Here is a 17,505-nt window from a genome sequence, read left to right as displayed (position 1 = left end):
GAAGAACATAAAAGTTAGCTTACTTGTGTGACATTTGGTTGCTCCTAAAAAGAGATGTTGCCAAACTATGGATTATGGAGTTTTTTCTTGTCAATCAACATGCATGTATTTATTTCCTTGTACTTATATGATGCTCTTCTCCCCAAGAGGAGCACAGAGCAGTCAACAAAATGACACAACAATAAAAAAGTCATAACTTACATATAAAACACCAGTGTCTGCAAGAAGGTTGATTACATCCCCAAGGCCTAGTTAAAAAATTCCTAAATGAGGACAATGTGTGTGTGGAGGGGGGGGGAACCAACTGCCATTTGCCAACTTTGTTTTTTATTGCTTTAGCAAGTTCAAGAAGGGTAAATCTACAACATTCCAGTCCACAGTTGTCAACAGGCTTCTGCTTAGAGCAGGATCAGAGAACCTGCGGCCATTTCAGGCACTGTTTGACTACAACTCCCACCATCCCCTACCTTGTGGGCTGGAGCTGATGTGTGGTCAAGATCAATAACATCTGAATGACCACATGTTCCCAATCTTTGGTTTAGGGAACTGGATGGATAGGAACAGGAAAAGGAATGAAACAGATTCTAAAGAGAATAAAATTTTAATGGAAGCTTCTAGAAGCACATTTCTACATTTGCTATGCACACGTTTATGCCTACAATAAGCAATGGATTGCATCAACTGCCAATAAAGTTAAAAGATTAAAGGAGTAGGAGTACAGGAATAATCACCATGTTCCAAATGAGCTGGCAGTATCAAAGCCCAGTTAGTTTCCAGAAATTCAAACACACAGAATGAGCAACAGAAAGATGACACAAGTTGCTGCAAGTTGGAACTGGCCAGATTCCAAAAAAACAGAGGGAAAGTAAGAGTTAGAGATAGACATCAGAAAGGGAAATGGCTTCAAGAACACATTGAAAACAAAACTGTGCATACTCTTGTCACATGAGCCAAGTAGATATACAAATATGTGAACCCTAAGGACAATGTAATAAAGTAGAAATACCACCAGAGTTGGAGCCTGACCATCCTTTATTAAATAGAAATAGTAAAGGTAAAGGGACCCCTGACCATTAGGTCCAGTCGTGACCGACTCTAGGGTTGCACGCTCATCTCGCATTGTTGGCCAAGGGAGCCAGCGTATAGCTTCCAGGTCATGTGGCCAGCATGACAAAGCCGCTTCTGGCAAACCAGAGCAGCACACGGAAACGCAGTTTACCTTCCCGCTGTAGAGGTTTCTATTTATCTACTTGCATTTTGACATGCTTTCGAACTGCTAGGTTGGCAGGAGCTGGGACCGAGCAACAAGAGCTCACCCCGCCGTGGGGGTTCAAACCGCCGACCTTCTGATCAGCAAGCCCTAGGCTCAGTGGTTTAACCACAGCGCCATACCTACCAATAAAAACCAACTAGTGTGCTTGATGTTAAAATGAAATTAAAGCTTTAGCAACAGCAGCAGCACAAAATCTCTCTAGATGATGTCACTTGGAGTGCCTTACTCTGAGGAATCCGTACCTCAGAGCAAAGTTTCCAAGCCTACATTGCCAGTCAGTGCAAGCACATGAGCATTTAGGGGTACCAGCTTGAATAAACTATTGGGGAGGGGACGACACAGGTAAGCCCTGACACACATAATCAGTCGCAAAGCACGCACACACACACACCATTTGAATGGCAATGCCCATCAACTTGGGGGGGGCAGCCACCTCAAATATTTTATTGGGCGGGCAAAGGGACCTCAGCCTCTAGGAACTGGCACCTATGTGAGCAGTCATAAAGGAGTGAATTGTGACAGCAATGGGTGGGCAGGAGGGAGGGAGCAGCAGTGTTTGAGAATGACAGTCAGCAGTGTTTGGTGACTGGTCAATTGTAGCAATGAGTGGCTGGCTAATTGCAGTCAAGGTGGCTAGCCCTAAACACATGAAATGGAGGGGGTTCACAAGCTATCAGCTGAGGAGAGTGTCTTAATTCACATCATGAAAGGGCTTGTCCTGCTTACCTCCGCAACATCCTCCTTTTGTTGGGAAGCATCTGTGGCACCCGAACAACCTGTCTTTGACTCTCACATGTTCCCTCCCTTTTCGGGTCAGGAGCCTTTCCAGGCAAACAGGAGGCTACCACTACATTCTACACTTCAACTATGCACCTAGCCTGCAAGTGTCTTTAGGAGATGGGAAAATGCAGCGAATGGATGAAGCCTTTTGAAATCCTAAACTAGAAATAGTAAAGGATTTACCTGTTTAACCTTTGTGTGCCATGTAGGTATGAGAAATTTCTGCGAGAAAGAGATGCCAACACTAAACTAATTTTGCTATTCTGCAACCAGAGACATCTGTAATTATATTTTGTACTGACATTACAAACCATACATCAGAGGCTGACCAAGCAAACCTGTGATATGTATGAATGTAACTTGTACTTTGACAGCAATGTGGCAGACAGAAGTTCAACATATGAAATACTGTAATGGAAAAAGTTCACCTCTAAGCCAAGAAAAACTGCATCTGATTTCCTCCCCTGTTGTGCAACTACTAAAAGCAATAGAATAAAAAGAGGTGAGAAATTTGCTCTGGAGGGTAAAGAAAAGAGGTTTCCATTTTATTCACTAAAAGGAAAAAACCACTTACACCAGCACACATAAGTTATAAGTAAATCATCTACTGCAAATTGAAATAAGGCAGCAGACCTAAGCATGCTCACTTGAAAAATAACTATCAAAATCAACAAAACTTACTTTAGAAAGCATCTGTTTGGAATGAAAGCATCCAAACAGTCATTGCTTTTTCACAGATCTAGCATGTAAGACAAATATTTCTCCTCATAAATGCATCCCCCCCCTCCTCACTCCACATTTTTTTCCGGTGCTACCACTGGTCTTCATTCAGATGAACAGAATATAAGGCAGGGTCCACCAACATTTCAGGTTACTGGGTAACTCTGAAATGGGTGTGGTTCTCAGTCACAAAATGGCTGTCAAGGGCTCCCTAGCAGGGGCGGAGAAAACAAGGCCACTAAATGGTACAGGGGTTCTCCCTCCATGTCAAGGCACCTACATCAGCCACTAGTGCACTCAATCACAGAGAGAAGCTCTGTTCGCATTTCCTCAGTTTAGAAAATATGATGACCACTGCTATTTTTCTAGAAAAAGAGGTGCGGGAACTCACCATGAACGCCTCCCTCATTATCTTATACAGTCATACCTTGGTTTAAGTATGCCTCGGTTTGAGTACTTTCAGTTTAAGTACTCCGCAGACCTGTCTGGAACGGATTAATCCACTTTCCATTACTTTCAATGGGAAAGTTCACTTCAGGTTAAGTACACTTCAGTTTAAGTACTCCGCGGACCGTCTGGAACGGATTAATCCACTTTCTATTACTTTCAATGGGAAAGTTCACTTCAGGTTAAGTACGCTTCAGGTTAAGTACAGACTTCCGGAACCAATTGTGTACTTAAACCAAGGTACCACTGTAATAGCAATAGCACCCACCAGAGACGTGGGCAAGTCAAGAGAAGTAAGGGGCTGCTCAGCTGGGGAGTGCAAATCTGCATCCTCCCTGGCGAAGTGAGGCACCAGGGTGAAACCATCTCAGTGATTTCACCCCGATGCCTCGCAGCACTGTGGTAGGAAGCAGGGTTTTGAACATCGTAATCATAATGTTTGCCTGGTACACTACTCTTTTCAATGCCTGCTGACATTTTTGTTTAGATAAGCCTACCCAGATATGTAGAATGTTGACATGCATTTTAATCTGTTTTTAGTTTATCATTGATCTTGTTTTTGAATGTTTCAAATAATTGTAACTGTTTTCACTGATAATTTATTGCTTTATTCTTTTTTGAAGGGCATATATATAATGAAATAACACACCCTCTTATACCCTACATAGCCTCATCAGTTCAGGAACCCCTTGAACAATAATGAACCAACACACTTACTGCCATTTTAGTTCTATGTAGCCCATGCCTTCCCAAATGCCCATCATTTTCAAATCACAGTCCATAATCTAGGGAATTAAAGCTCATCTGATTACAACAGCTGCACATGACCACTAGAACATTACTTGTCCCTTATGGATTTCTTCATTTTACCAGGAGTATTGATTAAAACCCCACAGTGCCACCCCCCTGCTTCAACCTGACTACCAATGTGTTATTGTTTTGATCCTTTCACCATTCTTCATTACACCACACTAGTGCCCACCTGGATAAGCAACATGGGCTGACTGCCAGTTGTTTTAATAAGCTTTGGCAAGAATGACTTTAATGCACACTCAAGGCAAACAGTGCAGGCCTCAGGATACTAAAGCAGGTCAGCAAACAAATCCCTATCAAAGTACATAGCCAATCACAACAATCCCTCTGTTTCTTTTGGAAGTGGGAAACTTCCTGCTACTCACCTCTAAACATTTTTTCAATATTTTTAGTATCTTCTCCACCATATTAGTATAACTATAATCTCCCATTTTCCAGCATCCAGTTTCTGTTTAAAAAAATATTTCTTAATTTATGATTTTGCACATCAAATATTCAATACTAAGGGAAATTTCTCCAGACAAGGTTTTCAGCAGTGCACTTTTCCTGACTGTTGGTCTAATGGCTTTCTTCATGCCTTCATACATTTTGCGAGTGTTGCTGCTGTCAGCAGTGAGTTGAATGCTCTGACACAGCCTTAGCCAGGAGTAACTGGCACATCATCTGGTGTAGGGGTGACTTTCTAGTGATCTATGGAAGGGAATCAGGTATTCATAATTATGTGCGCTTGTGGAGGATGTCTGAGCTTCGTGGCTCCCTTGATATACCTCTGCTGCCTGAATTACGAAATTCCTGGTATTGGACATAGGTTTCTGGGATGGTTACTGACTCCATTGCTTTCTACCTGGCAAGCACGTTTCAGTCTGGGTTGCAAGAAACAGGCATTTGTTGCCATTTGTTCTTGCCTGGCTGTGAAACATTTGGGTCAATAGATCTGGGTAAAAGGGCATCTGTTAATCTTCTTCCTTTCCCTGCTTGTCTTTGAAAAGCTGATAAACCTGTTTTCTGCCAGGGATTCCTGGGGCTCTTTCCTGTCTTTAGTAGTAGTCTCTTTGAAGTCCAGGAAGCTTTTTTAGCAGCTAGGTGTTAGTTCCAGATCTTCCCAACAGTATCAGGTTTAAGGTGGGAGGAAACCTGGGAGGGGTTTTAGAAACTAGGATGAATTCTATTGGATGATTTGAATCTTTGTAACCTTTTGATATTGTAATAAAAAGATCTGGCGAAGGGAAAGAGAGACTCACTTTCCCTCCCAGAGATTTGCTGGTTGAATCTCTGTGTCCTTTGTCTTTGTTTCAATGTGGTATTGCCACAATCTGGTAATCCACTGCTTTTATCCACAGACGGTTCCATGTCTCCTCTTCAATTTCTAAATTCCAATTTCAATTCCCACCACCTTCTCAAATTTTACTGAGGGCAAAATTGAACCTCAATAATAGATTTATACAAATATGACATTGATCCATTTGCCATTATATTTTATTTGACGATTATTTTATCATAGGTTGTTAATTGTCTCATGACTTCATTTTTAACCTGGAAATTTGTTTTAAAGCACCTTAATTGGTAACCCATGGTATTTCAATTTCGCCTTTCTAGAAAAAGATATGAGAGAATGTGATAACTATCAATACCAAGAAGACACCACAAAGACAAATGGTGCTCAACCCCTGCAATAGTGGCAAAAATCAATATTTACAAATGGTGTGTGTGTGTGTGTTTTATGCAAGGTATTGTGCTAGCTTTGAACTTACATGTTTGGGGTTGGGAGGGAAGGCAAAGCGGCACATGGAAGGCAGCAGCGAGCAATCTCACTTTGGGATCAGACAATGATCTCATTTTGGGGTGTGGGGAAGAGGGAAAGCGACAATGTGAATTGCCAAAACAAAGGTAATTTAAAGGACTAAAATCTCAAATAAATACTCTGATTTAAGAAACAAAGAAGACTGAAGAAAGTTTAGCATCGTCTCCTAGAAAAATCCCTCAATTTTAATGCAAGTTTATAAACCTATCTGGGGACTAACATACTGCAAGGCAAGCAATAATAATAATTTACACCTTCCTCCCCATCATATATATAGGTAAAAGGTAAAGGACCCCTGGACGGTTAAGTCCAGTCAAAGACAACTATGGGGTGCGGTGCTCATCTTGTTTCAGGCCAAGGAAGCTGGTGCTTGTCCACAGACAGATGTCCGGGTCATATGGCAAGCATGACTAAACCACTTCTGGCACAATGGAACACCATGGTGGAAGCCAGAGTGCACGTAAACACTGTTTACCTTCCCGCCACAGCAGTACCTATTTATCTACTTGCACCGGTGTGCTTTTGAACTGCTAGGTTGGCAGAAGCTGGGACAGAGCAATGGGAGCTCACTTTGTTGCAGATATTTGAACCGCCAACCTTCCAATCAGCAAGCCCAAGAGACTCAGTGGTTTAGACCACAGTGCCACCCACATCCCATCATAGATATATATAGAGAGAGGAGGGAATGATTTAACAAACAGCCTCCTCCAACCTGGTACCCTTGAGCTATTTTGCAATTCCCATTAGTCGCAGTCAGCATGGCTAACAATTTGGGATATTCAGAGTTGCAGTTCACCAGGTCTGGAAAGGATTACTTAGCATGAGTCATGGTTCCCACTTGACTGACTGCTCATATGGAAACCCCATTTATGTGATTTTGTGACTTCCCCGCTACTTTTGGGAGGGAATAAAAATTGCACAATCTCAGGAATGAAGGGCATAGTTAAACTATACCTTCAGATTCCTGAAACTTTAGGACACATATTATAATAGCAGTAAGATGCTCTAAATGTTATCTTCTACTCCAGTATACATGAAAAAGAACTACATATATTCTAGGGTTAAAACATTAGAGGGAGTTGCTTAGCAAGTTAGACAGTATCTGGCACCAAACATCTAGAACTAATGAAATGATGAGATTATATGTACCTGTTTACTTGTACATTCCAATCTTACAGCTTGTACTTTGTCCAATAGAGACCCTAGACAACTAGATTAGAACTAAATGTCAAGCATAGTATTTACATTCCTGTGTCAAGATAAGATGGAGTGTTAAGAATAAGATGTAATTAAATGATTATTGGATGCATACTTGAATGTGTAATCAGTATGTGTGCATATGTGTTTAATGTGCAAATGCATCTGTTTATAAGTTTACAACTATAGCCACTGCTGTGAAGAGGAATGCCAATAGTACATTATATTGAATCTAGGGTGAAATAGAAATTCCCAGCTTCTGATCTTCAAAAATATGAAAAGTACAAAACAGCACCCCAGCTGACTCAGTATACCAAGCAGGGCTTTTGCATCCTGAACCACAAAACTGTTTCTTTAAATAATAAAAAAGTGTCGAGATTAGTTCCAAAAGTGTATGATAGAGCAAGAGAGCTCTACTGATCAAAGAAAGGTGTCAGAAGTTCCACTCAGAATATTCAGGCCCTTGGGTGCACCTAAAATGGCTTTCCAAACTGTGACTATGGAAGGCTGGAAACAAGACACACATAGGAATGCCCTGCTGGCTCAGTCCAAAGGTCCATAAAGTCCAACATCCTGTCTGCCACAATGGGAAACCAGGTGCCTCTGTGAAGACCACAAGCAGTGCATGAACTAAAAGCATGGGAAGCTGTGATCTTCCTGATGTTGCTGAACTCCCAACTCCTATTGCAATTCCCCCCTTTAATAAATACTGGGTGAGCAAGGTGGCCATACCTTGGAGACCAGTGTTTCTCAGAGAGTGAGCTGGAACCTGGTTCCTGAGTGATTTTCAATGCTACCGTCAATGCTACCTCAATGCTACCGTCTGCCAAGTGCCTCCTCACTTGCCTGTCCCACCCCCTCCTATTGATTTGATATTAATAGAAAATTATGTTGGCAATTGCCAGCTGATGATATCAAATACTTCCCCTATATGCCATCGTTACTGACAGGCTGTGTGCCCCTGTTTTGTGAGTGATAGGCTTCTGCAATTCTCAGCCCTTTCAAGTGGGCTGTGGAGTAGAAAGTTTGGAAATCCCTGGTTTAGAAAACTTTGCCATTACATTATCTTTGCAAAGAACAAAAACCACTGGAGTATGGATTTGACTTGAAAGAACACATTGCCCTGTGCCCATGAAATAGGGTTGCTGCACTTCCACTGAGTATGGAAGTCCTAACTACTTACCTTCTACCAAGGGGTTGATGAAATTAACAGCAGCATGTCCTAGATTACACCAGAAGTTCTATGCCTATGATTCCTGGGTAGGAAAAACATTAAGTAAGAGTGTTCTGGTGGAAAACATATAGTGTGGTTTTAATTGAAATCATTCCTGGCTGATGGATGCTTAAAGTAAGTGCATGCAGTAGTAGTAGTAGTTGTTGTTTTTTATAGCAACTGAAACCTTCTCTTATCTGAAACCAAGAGAAATTGATGATTTTTGCAGCATTATTATTGTTTTCCAATTACCGTACATGGTAGATGACCAGTCAGAATCTGAACCATATTCATATATATCAGGAAACAAGTTCCATGGTATCAATGGAACTTACTTCCAAAATCCTGCTTAAGACCAGGCTGTAAGTTTACTAACTCAATAATTTCAGGATGGGCTGCATGTAGTACTCAGAACTCCTTGGTGATGAGGAATATCTCAAGCCTTATTTCACTATTGTAGCAAATCCATCACTCAATGGTTCTAGCTATTAACTCTTTATTTCCAGGCTACACTTCTGCAGCCACTGCACTGAGATTAGCTATGCCAAAAAGTTCAAACTGATCAACACTCACAAAAAAGAGCATAGATGTTAGTAACATTATTTACTTTATAACCATAGTTCAAAAGTGAACAGAACAATAAATTATAACATTTGTTTCTAAGTACCAAACTATCACGAGACATATATTAGCCCACATTCCAACCATGTTCTATATTATAGCAGCACTGGTCAAGTAATACTACATGTTCCAGTAATAATTTGTATACCCATGAAACATTCATAAATAACCACTCGCTTGAAGGCTCTTACAATGAAATTCTATACGTCTACTCAGAAGCAAGTCCCACCAAGTTTAATGGGGCTTGTTTCCAGGTTAAATGGGCACAGGACCTTAAGAAACTTTAAGGAATTAGACAGGCCTGGGTCGGGGGAGTTGTGCTAAAGAAGTTGGAATATTTTTCTAGGTCCCCGAACACATTCTGGACAGAGCTTAAAATAGCCAGGAGACCTGGTACTGTTGCAGTGTCTAAAGTTAACCAAACACCCTCAACCATGTTAATAGAAATATATTGCACTAATCTACAGAACATTCCTATTGGTTGCCCTACAGTTGATTAACTTACTTCCACAAGAAATTTAGCAATTTAGCTGTAACCTGATAACTTTCAGAAAGCAGTAAGACATTTTTTAAAAAAATTAATTTAATTGTGGGAGTAACCAAAAAGGTAAGGATTTAACTTTTATATCAAATTATATTTTTAATTGTATTTTTAAATCTCTTGACAAACAATGCTATCAAAGATCACATATAAAACGAGTTTTGTGGACAAAGCTCTTAAACACACAGGATACCTTCATACTATCCACTATAGAACTATTGTATCTGTCTCTCAATGAAAGGATAATAACATACTTCAACATAATTGCTATGAAAAACCTATCAGTACTTTTAGCATTTGCCTAACCAATCAATGCAACACTTATAGTACATTAAAATATTGTTGCTTATAGACTCTTTTATAACACTTTATGAACATGAAACAACTGAAAGATGAAGAGCTCATACTAAACCAATAAACTAACTTCCAATTATTTCTAAAATGCTACATAAGAAACACAGTAGCGATGATTATACCAAATCCAGAGGAATTAAAATTGGTTCTACATCATAAATTACTTTGATAATACCTACAGATTCCATTTGCAATTCTGATGAACACCCATCAAACTGTAATTATTAAATAACAGGAGGCAAAACTTAAAAGACACAGAAAACATTCAGGTTTAAATAATATGTCTTTTGAATCAGTTTAACATCTTTCTGTAAGATAGGAATTACACCAACCACACAAATAAAGAAATTTCCCTATTACTTGAAACAGCACTTTTTGCAACACCTGCAAGAAAATCATTACACTAAGAAAGATTACTTTTCAAGAAGCACATATCCTGTACAACCCTCATTTGTTTTCATAATTTTTCTTTAAAATGATGAATTCAAACAATTGGGTTTGCTTTATTCCCAAATGCAACACAAAGACAGTCAGAACTACCATTTAATGAAGTAACCTGGCCCCACAAAACAAAATTCAAAACGTATTTACATATACTTCCCCCTAGACATTTATGTGACTTCTGTAAGAACCCCTGCCTCTGAGAGTATAGATAAGGAAAATATGCAAATAGGAAGACAAAACAATTCCAGCCGTTCGAATTTCATACCTTGCCAAACCACATCTGCCATATTTAACGATCCAGTTGTCTACAATGCCGAAGCATCATTAAGATTTATGTTTTTCTTACAGCAGCGGCTTCTAGAACTTTATACTCTGCCACAATATTCTTGCAGGAAAGGCTTGACAGAAGGAAAAGGAAAAGAATTTCAAGCCTAACAACTACATTCTATTGGCAGCTACTGAAGATGAAAATCAGAGGCTGGCAGTTTCAGTACCAAGAGAAGAGAACAGCGCATCATCAGACTGGGATTTCCCAGTCACATTCACACTCAGGAAGGTTCCAAGTTGCTATTCATAGGCAGGCCATAGGCTCCTGCAAAATCTGGGGCAGCCAAGTACGCAGTACATGAATACAGAACCTTTTTTTTAAGAAGAGAGGCATTTTTCTTTAATACCACAAGGCAAAAAAATTAGTTTGCTGTTCTATTTCTCATTCAGCTGTTTTATCTTCTCACATTCTATAACTCAAGATTCCTTCAGGGGACAGAGAGTGGCTCTCACCCAGTCTCAATTAAAAGGAATATGAAAATATGTGCAAGAAAAATCTCTAGGGTTTTCCAACTCCCACTGGCCTGCCTCCCCCTCCTACTGATCATCACACACACTTCCAATTTAATCTCATACATCATTCAAACCCTCTAGCTTTGTCTTCAACTATATGAGACAGACATCTAGGCAACCATATCATCAAAAAAAGAAACGGGAGGGGGGAATCAAAGCTCCACACTACATACTCACTAGAGAGCTATGCCCTGGAAGAAAATTCCCAAGTGAACAGAAGGCTGGTATTGGAGGTCAGCCCCATTGGGCAACTGCTAAGATCCCAGCCCCTTAGGCGCACTCACTGACACCAACCCTAAGTATCTAAATGCTTCTGAATGCCACAAGCCAAAAAAGAAAAATCACCACACAAGATGTATTGGTCCCCTGCTTCTGTGTGCAGGCCACCTCCTTCCAATGCGGCCCAAAGCAGGCAGCAAGGGGAACACTTAACCAACCTCTCTCTCCAGGTGATGGTGAGAATTGGGCCCAACACTGCTGCTCAGAGAGAGCTGGGAAACAAGTGGCAGTGGCTGCTTCTTGGGTAGGCTGGTGAGCAAGTGGCAGTGGCAAGGAGGAGTCACTGCCCCACTCACTCACTCCTTTTCTCTAGTTGGCACAACTGGGAGGACTGGGCCTACTGGGTTCAATTCCAAACAACACACGACCTGCCACCTCTGTTGCTTGGTCACCTGTGCACTTAAGTAACCAGGGCAACAAGCAGTCAATGCCACCCAACTCTTCCCTGCTCCCTCTGGCCAGTGCAATGGAACCAATTCAATCCACCACACTATCCAGAAATAGAACAGAGGTAGAAGCAGCTGCTCCTTACAGCCTCCTTTGCTTCTGTCCACCTGTTTAGGTGAGCTCACAGAGTCGCCCTCTGGGTGGCAAGGCTGGGCCCAATCCTTTCTGTCGTGCCACCCAGATAAAGTGTGGAGGCGTCGGTAGCGGGTCCCTGGCTGCTGCCTTCGCTGCTCACTTGCCCGCTCGAGCGGACGAGAAGTGGAGGCGGTTGGTTACGAGGCGCCGGCTGCTGCTTCTCCCTGTGGGCAGCGCAGCGGGGAAGATCGGTCTCACTAGGGGAGGGGGTAACCGAGGGGAGGGGGTAACCAAGGGCATGTTACTGGTCTGGGTGGCATCCAGCGTTTGGAAACACCCCTGCACCCATTAGCAAACCCCTTCCCCCCCCCAACGCCTCCAAATACAGTGTACACACACACACACACACACGAGAGAGAGAGAGAGAGAGAGAGAGAGAGAGAGAGAGAGAGAGAGAGAGAGAGAGAGAGAGAGAGAGAGAGAGAGAGAGAGAGAAGCCTCCGGAATGAAAAGGACCCAGTGTGAAGAAACGAAAAAATTGCAAAGGAAAGCCACCTCGGCCCAAGCTCAAGGCGATCCCCTCCCGCGGTGAAAGCGGAGAGGGGTGCCCAGCTAGCATCTCTCCGTGGCCTGTGGGAAGCAAAGGGGAGCATGCCGCTCCTGGGCATGAATCCGCTTTCCCTGAGCACCTGGATCTCCCTCAGCGCCCGAGGCAAACCCAGCACCGCCGCTTCTCCCCCCCCCTTTTTATCCCCCCCCCCGCCTGCCTTCCTCCCTCCACGCAGGTTATTTACGGGCCAGTCCCCAGCGGGAGCGGAGAACTCGAGGCTGCGGCACTGAACAGCCTCCCGCCTGCATGCGGCAGCAACAGCAGCGCCCAATCCCACCAGCAGCCTTACTCTCGCTCGCCCGCCAAGCCAGCTTTTCCCGTCCTCCCTCTCTTCCACCTCAGCCGGAGACGCCGGGGACGCTGCCGAGGCCGAGCTCGGAAGGAAGCCGGGGGTGGTGGGGGGCGAGGGGAGAGAAAGCACACGCGAGCCGGCGAGGGGCGCTCAGGCTCCGGGTGCAGCGGCGTCGGAGCCACGGCCGGGAAAGGAGGAGGAAGTGGCGGTTGAGGCAGCGGCAATGGATCTGGCAGCGGCACGACGGAGGCGGCGGCGGCGGCTGAGGGGACACCCAGCGTGGAGCGGCCTGACCGCGAGCCCCGACCCGTAGCCACCTCTGCCCCGCTTCGCGGTCGCGGTTCGTTACCTGTGAGGACCCCGACGCGGATTTGGTGGTCGTGGTTCGTTAAAATCATCCCCTCCGACGCCATGTTTCCCAGCGCAGCCACCGCACTGACAGGGAGGCGGGTGGGGGGGAAATTAGGGGGGGGGAGAAGGAGCGCGAGAGCGGGGAAGGGGGAGGAGGAGGGGAGAAGGGAACGCGCGGGAGGCGGAGCCAGCGGGGAGAAGGGACGGGGCGGAGCCAGGCGCCCAAGGGGCGGGTCTACGAAGCAAAAGTGCATGGAGTGGGGCGGGAAGGGGGAGGGGCCTCGGGGAAAGCGGACGAACCAGGCTCGGTGCGGGGAGGAGCCGAAAAGAACGCGGGCGAGTTCTTGGCCGGAGGAGGACTTCTCAAGTGCTGGGCTCAGGCAGCAGCAATCGAGTGCCGGGAGAGCGGGCCATGCCTTGGCTCGTTCGGTTCTGCTTCTTTTCCGCCTCCTCCGTCGGATCCGATTGGGCTGCGAGGCGCGTTGGGGGAGGTCCTGCTGTACCGGTGCTGGGGGAATCCGAACAGGGTGCTTCCCCCCGTTTCTTTTATTTCCCCGCCGCAGAAAATACCTGAATCTCGCCTGTCTTCAGAATCCCCATTGCTTATTTTCCGAAATAATGAAACGGCAGGAATATTCAGGGACCTGGAGCAGTTAGAACATGCCGGCATTTTCCGGCATGAATCTGCACTGCATCCACACCAACATCAGTCACCATTTTTACATCCACACGTACTTGACTGCATCACGCTGCACTGGCACATACTGCACTGCATTCATACGTGCAGGCAACTGCACGCGCACTTACTGCATTTGACGGGCAGATTCTCGCCCTCCAAACACATCGCTCTGAGACTCATTCACATTGCAACCACGTTTCCTGCTCTGTATTGTATGCACGCTCCGTATGACCAATGGGAGTTTATTGGTATGGCAGGGCGTAGAAAGGTTGTGAAATGGAAGAAGAGAAATACAGCGTTCAGGTATTTGGAACAGCTAAATTCAAACCACAAAAGCTTTGGTAGTTTAATTTTGCTCATTACTGATGTATAGCACATGCAAACATACTGTGATGCATTCTCCCACATTCCATTCACATTCACTCATTGCATTGCATAACCCTGCATCACTCTGCAGGTTCACACACCTGCATTGCTTTAAAATACATACAGCAATAACACATGACAGTACTGTACGCACTTTCACTTTCAGTGCATGTACACAGGCTTTGCAGTTGCCTTGTTAAGGGCCGTGATGGGAGCTTGGCAATTAGTGTTAATAAACTGACAGAGTATCAAATTCACAAACCATAACACAGTTGCTCACCATAAACAAAAATATGCATACACCTATGTTTTTCATGCATACACTCTAAAGGACCTTGTGCTGTTTTGAAAAGTTTAGTGGCATTTCATACAGCAACTTTTAAAATATTAGATTAGACAGATTAATTAACTCTTCTAGTTTAACAATAGTGATAAACAGTGAGGTTTCACTAGCAGATGTTCCAAATAGTGCAGATGTCATTCATTATAAGAACCAAAAAGTATAACAACTTCTGAAAATCATTTTAATATAACTTGTTTTGACATTCAGCTCATCATCAATAATTTGAATCCACTCACAGCATATTTAAACAAGAAGGTATAAATAAAATGCAAAACCTATAGAAGGTAAAATATTCAAAATCAAAGTCCAAACCAGAATAAAAACAAACACATTCAATGCAAGTTTAATCCTGGCCCTCAGAAATGCATCAAAATATAAATATTTTACCATAGGTTTCAAACAGGAACTCTACAACTGTGGAAGAGTCAACAATGCACATCTCTCTGCATGAAACTAATGTGTAAAGTTGGCATTTGCAGCCTAATCCTATGCACATTTACTTGGAAGTCACTCTTACTGGGTTCAAATGCAGCATACTCCCAAGTATGTATAAATGGAATCCCAGCCTTATTTATATATTCATGTGGTGCATTTTCCGCTGTTCACGTGGTATTCAAAGCAGCTTACAAACAAAAGTATGAGCTGAGCTAGTAGTACAGTACACATAAACTAATGGAATAGTCTGGATGATTTTTTGGCCAAATGCAGATAATATGATAGGAGTGTGATGAGACCACGGGGAAGAGCCAGTTGGAAGCCCCAAGAATATTAGGATCAAAAATAGCATCCCGGAACTGATTCAGAAATTTATATAGGTAGTATAACTTTTGGAATCCTCCTGAAATACACTGGCCCATTACGAGGCAGGATAGCACATACAACCACTGAGTTAGAAAAGACTGTGGAGGTCATCTCGTCCCTCTGATCAATGCAGGATTTGCCACCTCAAGTGCAACTACAGCATCCTTGATCATTCTAAGCCTCTTCTTAAATTCACTGCTGAATTACTGTTAAAAGGATTAACTCAAAACCTCTTCCCTGCAGTGCCCACCCATTTGGAGTAACAAAGTCTGTTGAATCTCCTGCATGGCAATGCCATTGGCACATGTCTTTAGTTCAAGTTCCTCTGTACTAGTTGCTGTCTCCAAGGAGTCTTCAGGGGTTCTCACAACATCCTGCATTATTATTATTTAAGTTGGTTATATACTGCCTGCTGCTTTAACCAATAAACTGATGGAAATGTTGATCAAAATCAGATGCAGCACTGATCACTTTGGAATGCCACTATAAGTCTTTCCAATCTTACCAGTAAAATCTACTTATTTTTCTGAGGAATAGGATTCCTTTAGAACAAATTGAATATATAACATGAACTGTGGGTGGGTTTTAAAGGCATCTTGTGGGGCATTTAACAGCAGACTCCTTGTGGTATAATAATTTATTATAATAATAATTTATTTTTTTATACCCCACCCATCTGGCTGGGTTTCCCAGCCAGATATTTATTTATTTATTTATTTAATAAAATGTGTATTCACTGCTTGATCTTTTATTATTATTATTATTTAAACACCTCTCAAAGCTGTTTACAAAAACATGATAGTGTACTTTTGGGGTGGGGGGGAGTATGCTCCAAGGCTCCTGCAGGGAACCAAAACAAGAAGGGGTTAAATGGAGGTAAAAGTAAGTAAGGGAAGAATGTGTGTTAATTTCAGTTAGAATAATGCAGATGGATTAGGGGACTAACCCCAAAGGCTACCTATAAATGTTGAGTTCTGAGGAAGCACTTAAATATGAGAGGCATTCCAGGAGGTAGGGGTATTTCAGGGAGTAAGAGACCTTTGAGTGGCTGAGGAGGATAGGGTTGAATAAATGACATTTATGGGAAGAATTAACCTCCTAATCACCTTTCCTCTAAACAAAGAAAAGTCCCCAATGCTGTAATCTTTCCCCGTAAGGGAGTCACTCCATCCCCTTGATCATTTTGGTTTCCCTTTTCTGAAGCTTTTCCAGTTCTACAATATCCTTTTTGAGATAAGGTGACCAGAACTGTACACAGTATTCCAAATGCGGTTGCACCACATTTTTTGCATAATGACATTATAGAATCATAGAACTGTAGAGTTGGAAGGGATTCCAAGGGTCATCTAGTCCAATCTCCTGCAATGTAGGAATATTTCAGAAGTATTATATATCAACAGTATTATTTTCATTTCCTTTCAGGATGATCCCCTAGTATGGAATTTGCCTTTTTCACGCACTGGGTTGACATCTCCATCAAGCTATCCACTACGACTCCAAGGTCTCTTTTCTGCTCAGCCAGTTCAGACCCCATGACCTTATATGTGAAAATAAATTCTTTTGCCCTGACATGCATCACTTTACACCTTTTGCCTTGAATTTCATTTGTCATATTGCCATTCATTCCGTTTGAAGAGGTCCTTTGGGGGCTGGTGACGGACAGCAGAGCCAGTGATGCAGTCTGCCTGAAATTCCACCAGAGTGGTGGAACCTCTCTCTGATTGGCTACAGAGTCAGCTACGGTAGACACAAAGAGGGGAGGGAAAGCACTTGGGGGGGAATAAAAGGAGAGGTTTATGAGGGAAAGTTAGATAGGGCTAAGGTTCAGGTTGAGAGATAGGGTTTCATTTTGATAGATAGGGATGGATTTGAGAAGAGGCATGGGCGTAGGCATGGGGGGCAGCTGTCCCCCCAGAAGCAAAAAATTAATGTATTTTACAGACCATAACCAGCACTTTCCCCCTCCAAAAACTGAAGTGGAAAGGGCTTTGCTTTAGCAAGAGCAGCTCAGTCTCCGCTTGCTGGGGGGGGGGACACAGCTGTAACAAGAACACATCAAATAAATAAAGCAAAGTGGCTACCGGTAGTTAAGCAGTTAAGACAATGGAGCAGAATACTGTTCTTCAGTGGGAGTTGTTGATGAGCATTCAGGGATCGCATTAAGAGTTCTATTGGCAATTTAATGAGGCGTGCAGAGGATTCAATTTGACTAAGGCTA

General features: G+C 43.1%; 1 protein-coding gene and 1 long non-coding RNA gene across 41 annotated transcripts in view; one reads left to right on the top strand and one right to left on the bottom strand.

The window, feature by feature from the left end:
* The window catches only part of GPHN (gephyrin), a 223,035-nt gene extending 209,836 nt beyond the window's left edge, over window positions 1–13,199 (bottom strand). For 31 of the 40 annotated variants that reach the window (XM_060274044.2, XM_060274051.2, XM_035113931.3 and 28 more), the window contains exon 1: window positions 13,097–13,199. In XM_060274044.2, the coding sequence (XP_060130027.1) occupies window positions 13,097–13,160 (64 nt within the window). In that variant the 5' untranslated portion in view covers window positions 13,161–13,199. Of the gene's footprint in view, window positions 1–10,469; window positions 10,964–11,877; window positions 12,009–12,400; window positions 12,531–12,744; window positions 12,885–13,096 lie in introns of those variants that run through there. The other 9 variants (XM_060274076.2, XM_088669593.1, XM_088669610.1 and 6 more) reach the window with 6 other exon arrangements.
* On the top strand, window positions 12,990–16,870 carry LOC148687651 (uncharacterized). The gene is made up of 2 exons (XR_015950008.1): window positions 12,990–13,130; window positions 16,710–16,870. It is a non-coding gene; the product is annotated as an uncharacterized LOC148687651 (long non-coding RNA).
* The last annotated feature ends 635 nt before the right edge of the window (window positions 16,871–17,505 follow it).

This window comes from Zootoca vivipara, chromosome 1 (assembly GCF_965207765.1).
Source record: "Zootoca vivipara chromosome 1, rZooViv2.hap1.1, whole genome shotgun sequence".
In the NCBI taxonomy this organism is placed as follows: domain Eukaryota; kingdom Metazoa; phylum Chordata; class Lepidosauria; order Squamata; family Lacertidae; genus Zootoca; species Zootoca vivipara.
This window is presented reverse-complemented; position numbering and strand designations above follow the sequence as displayed.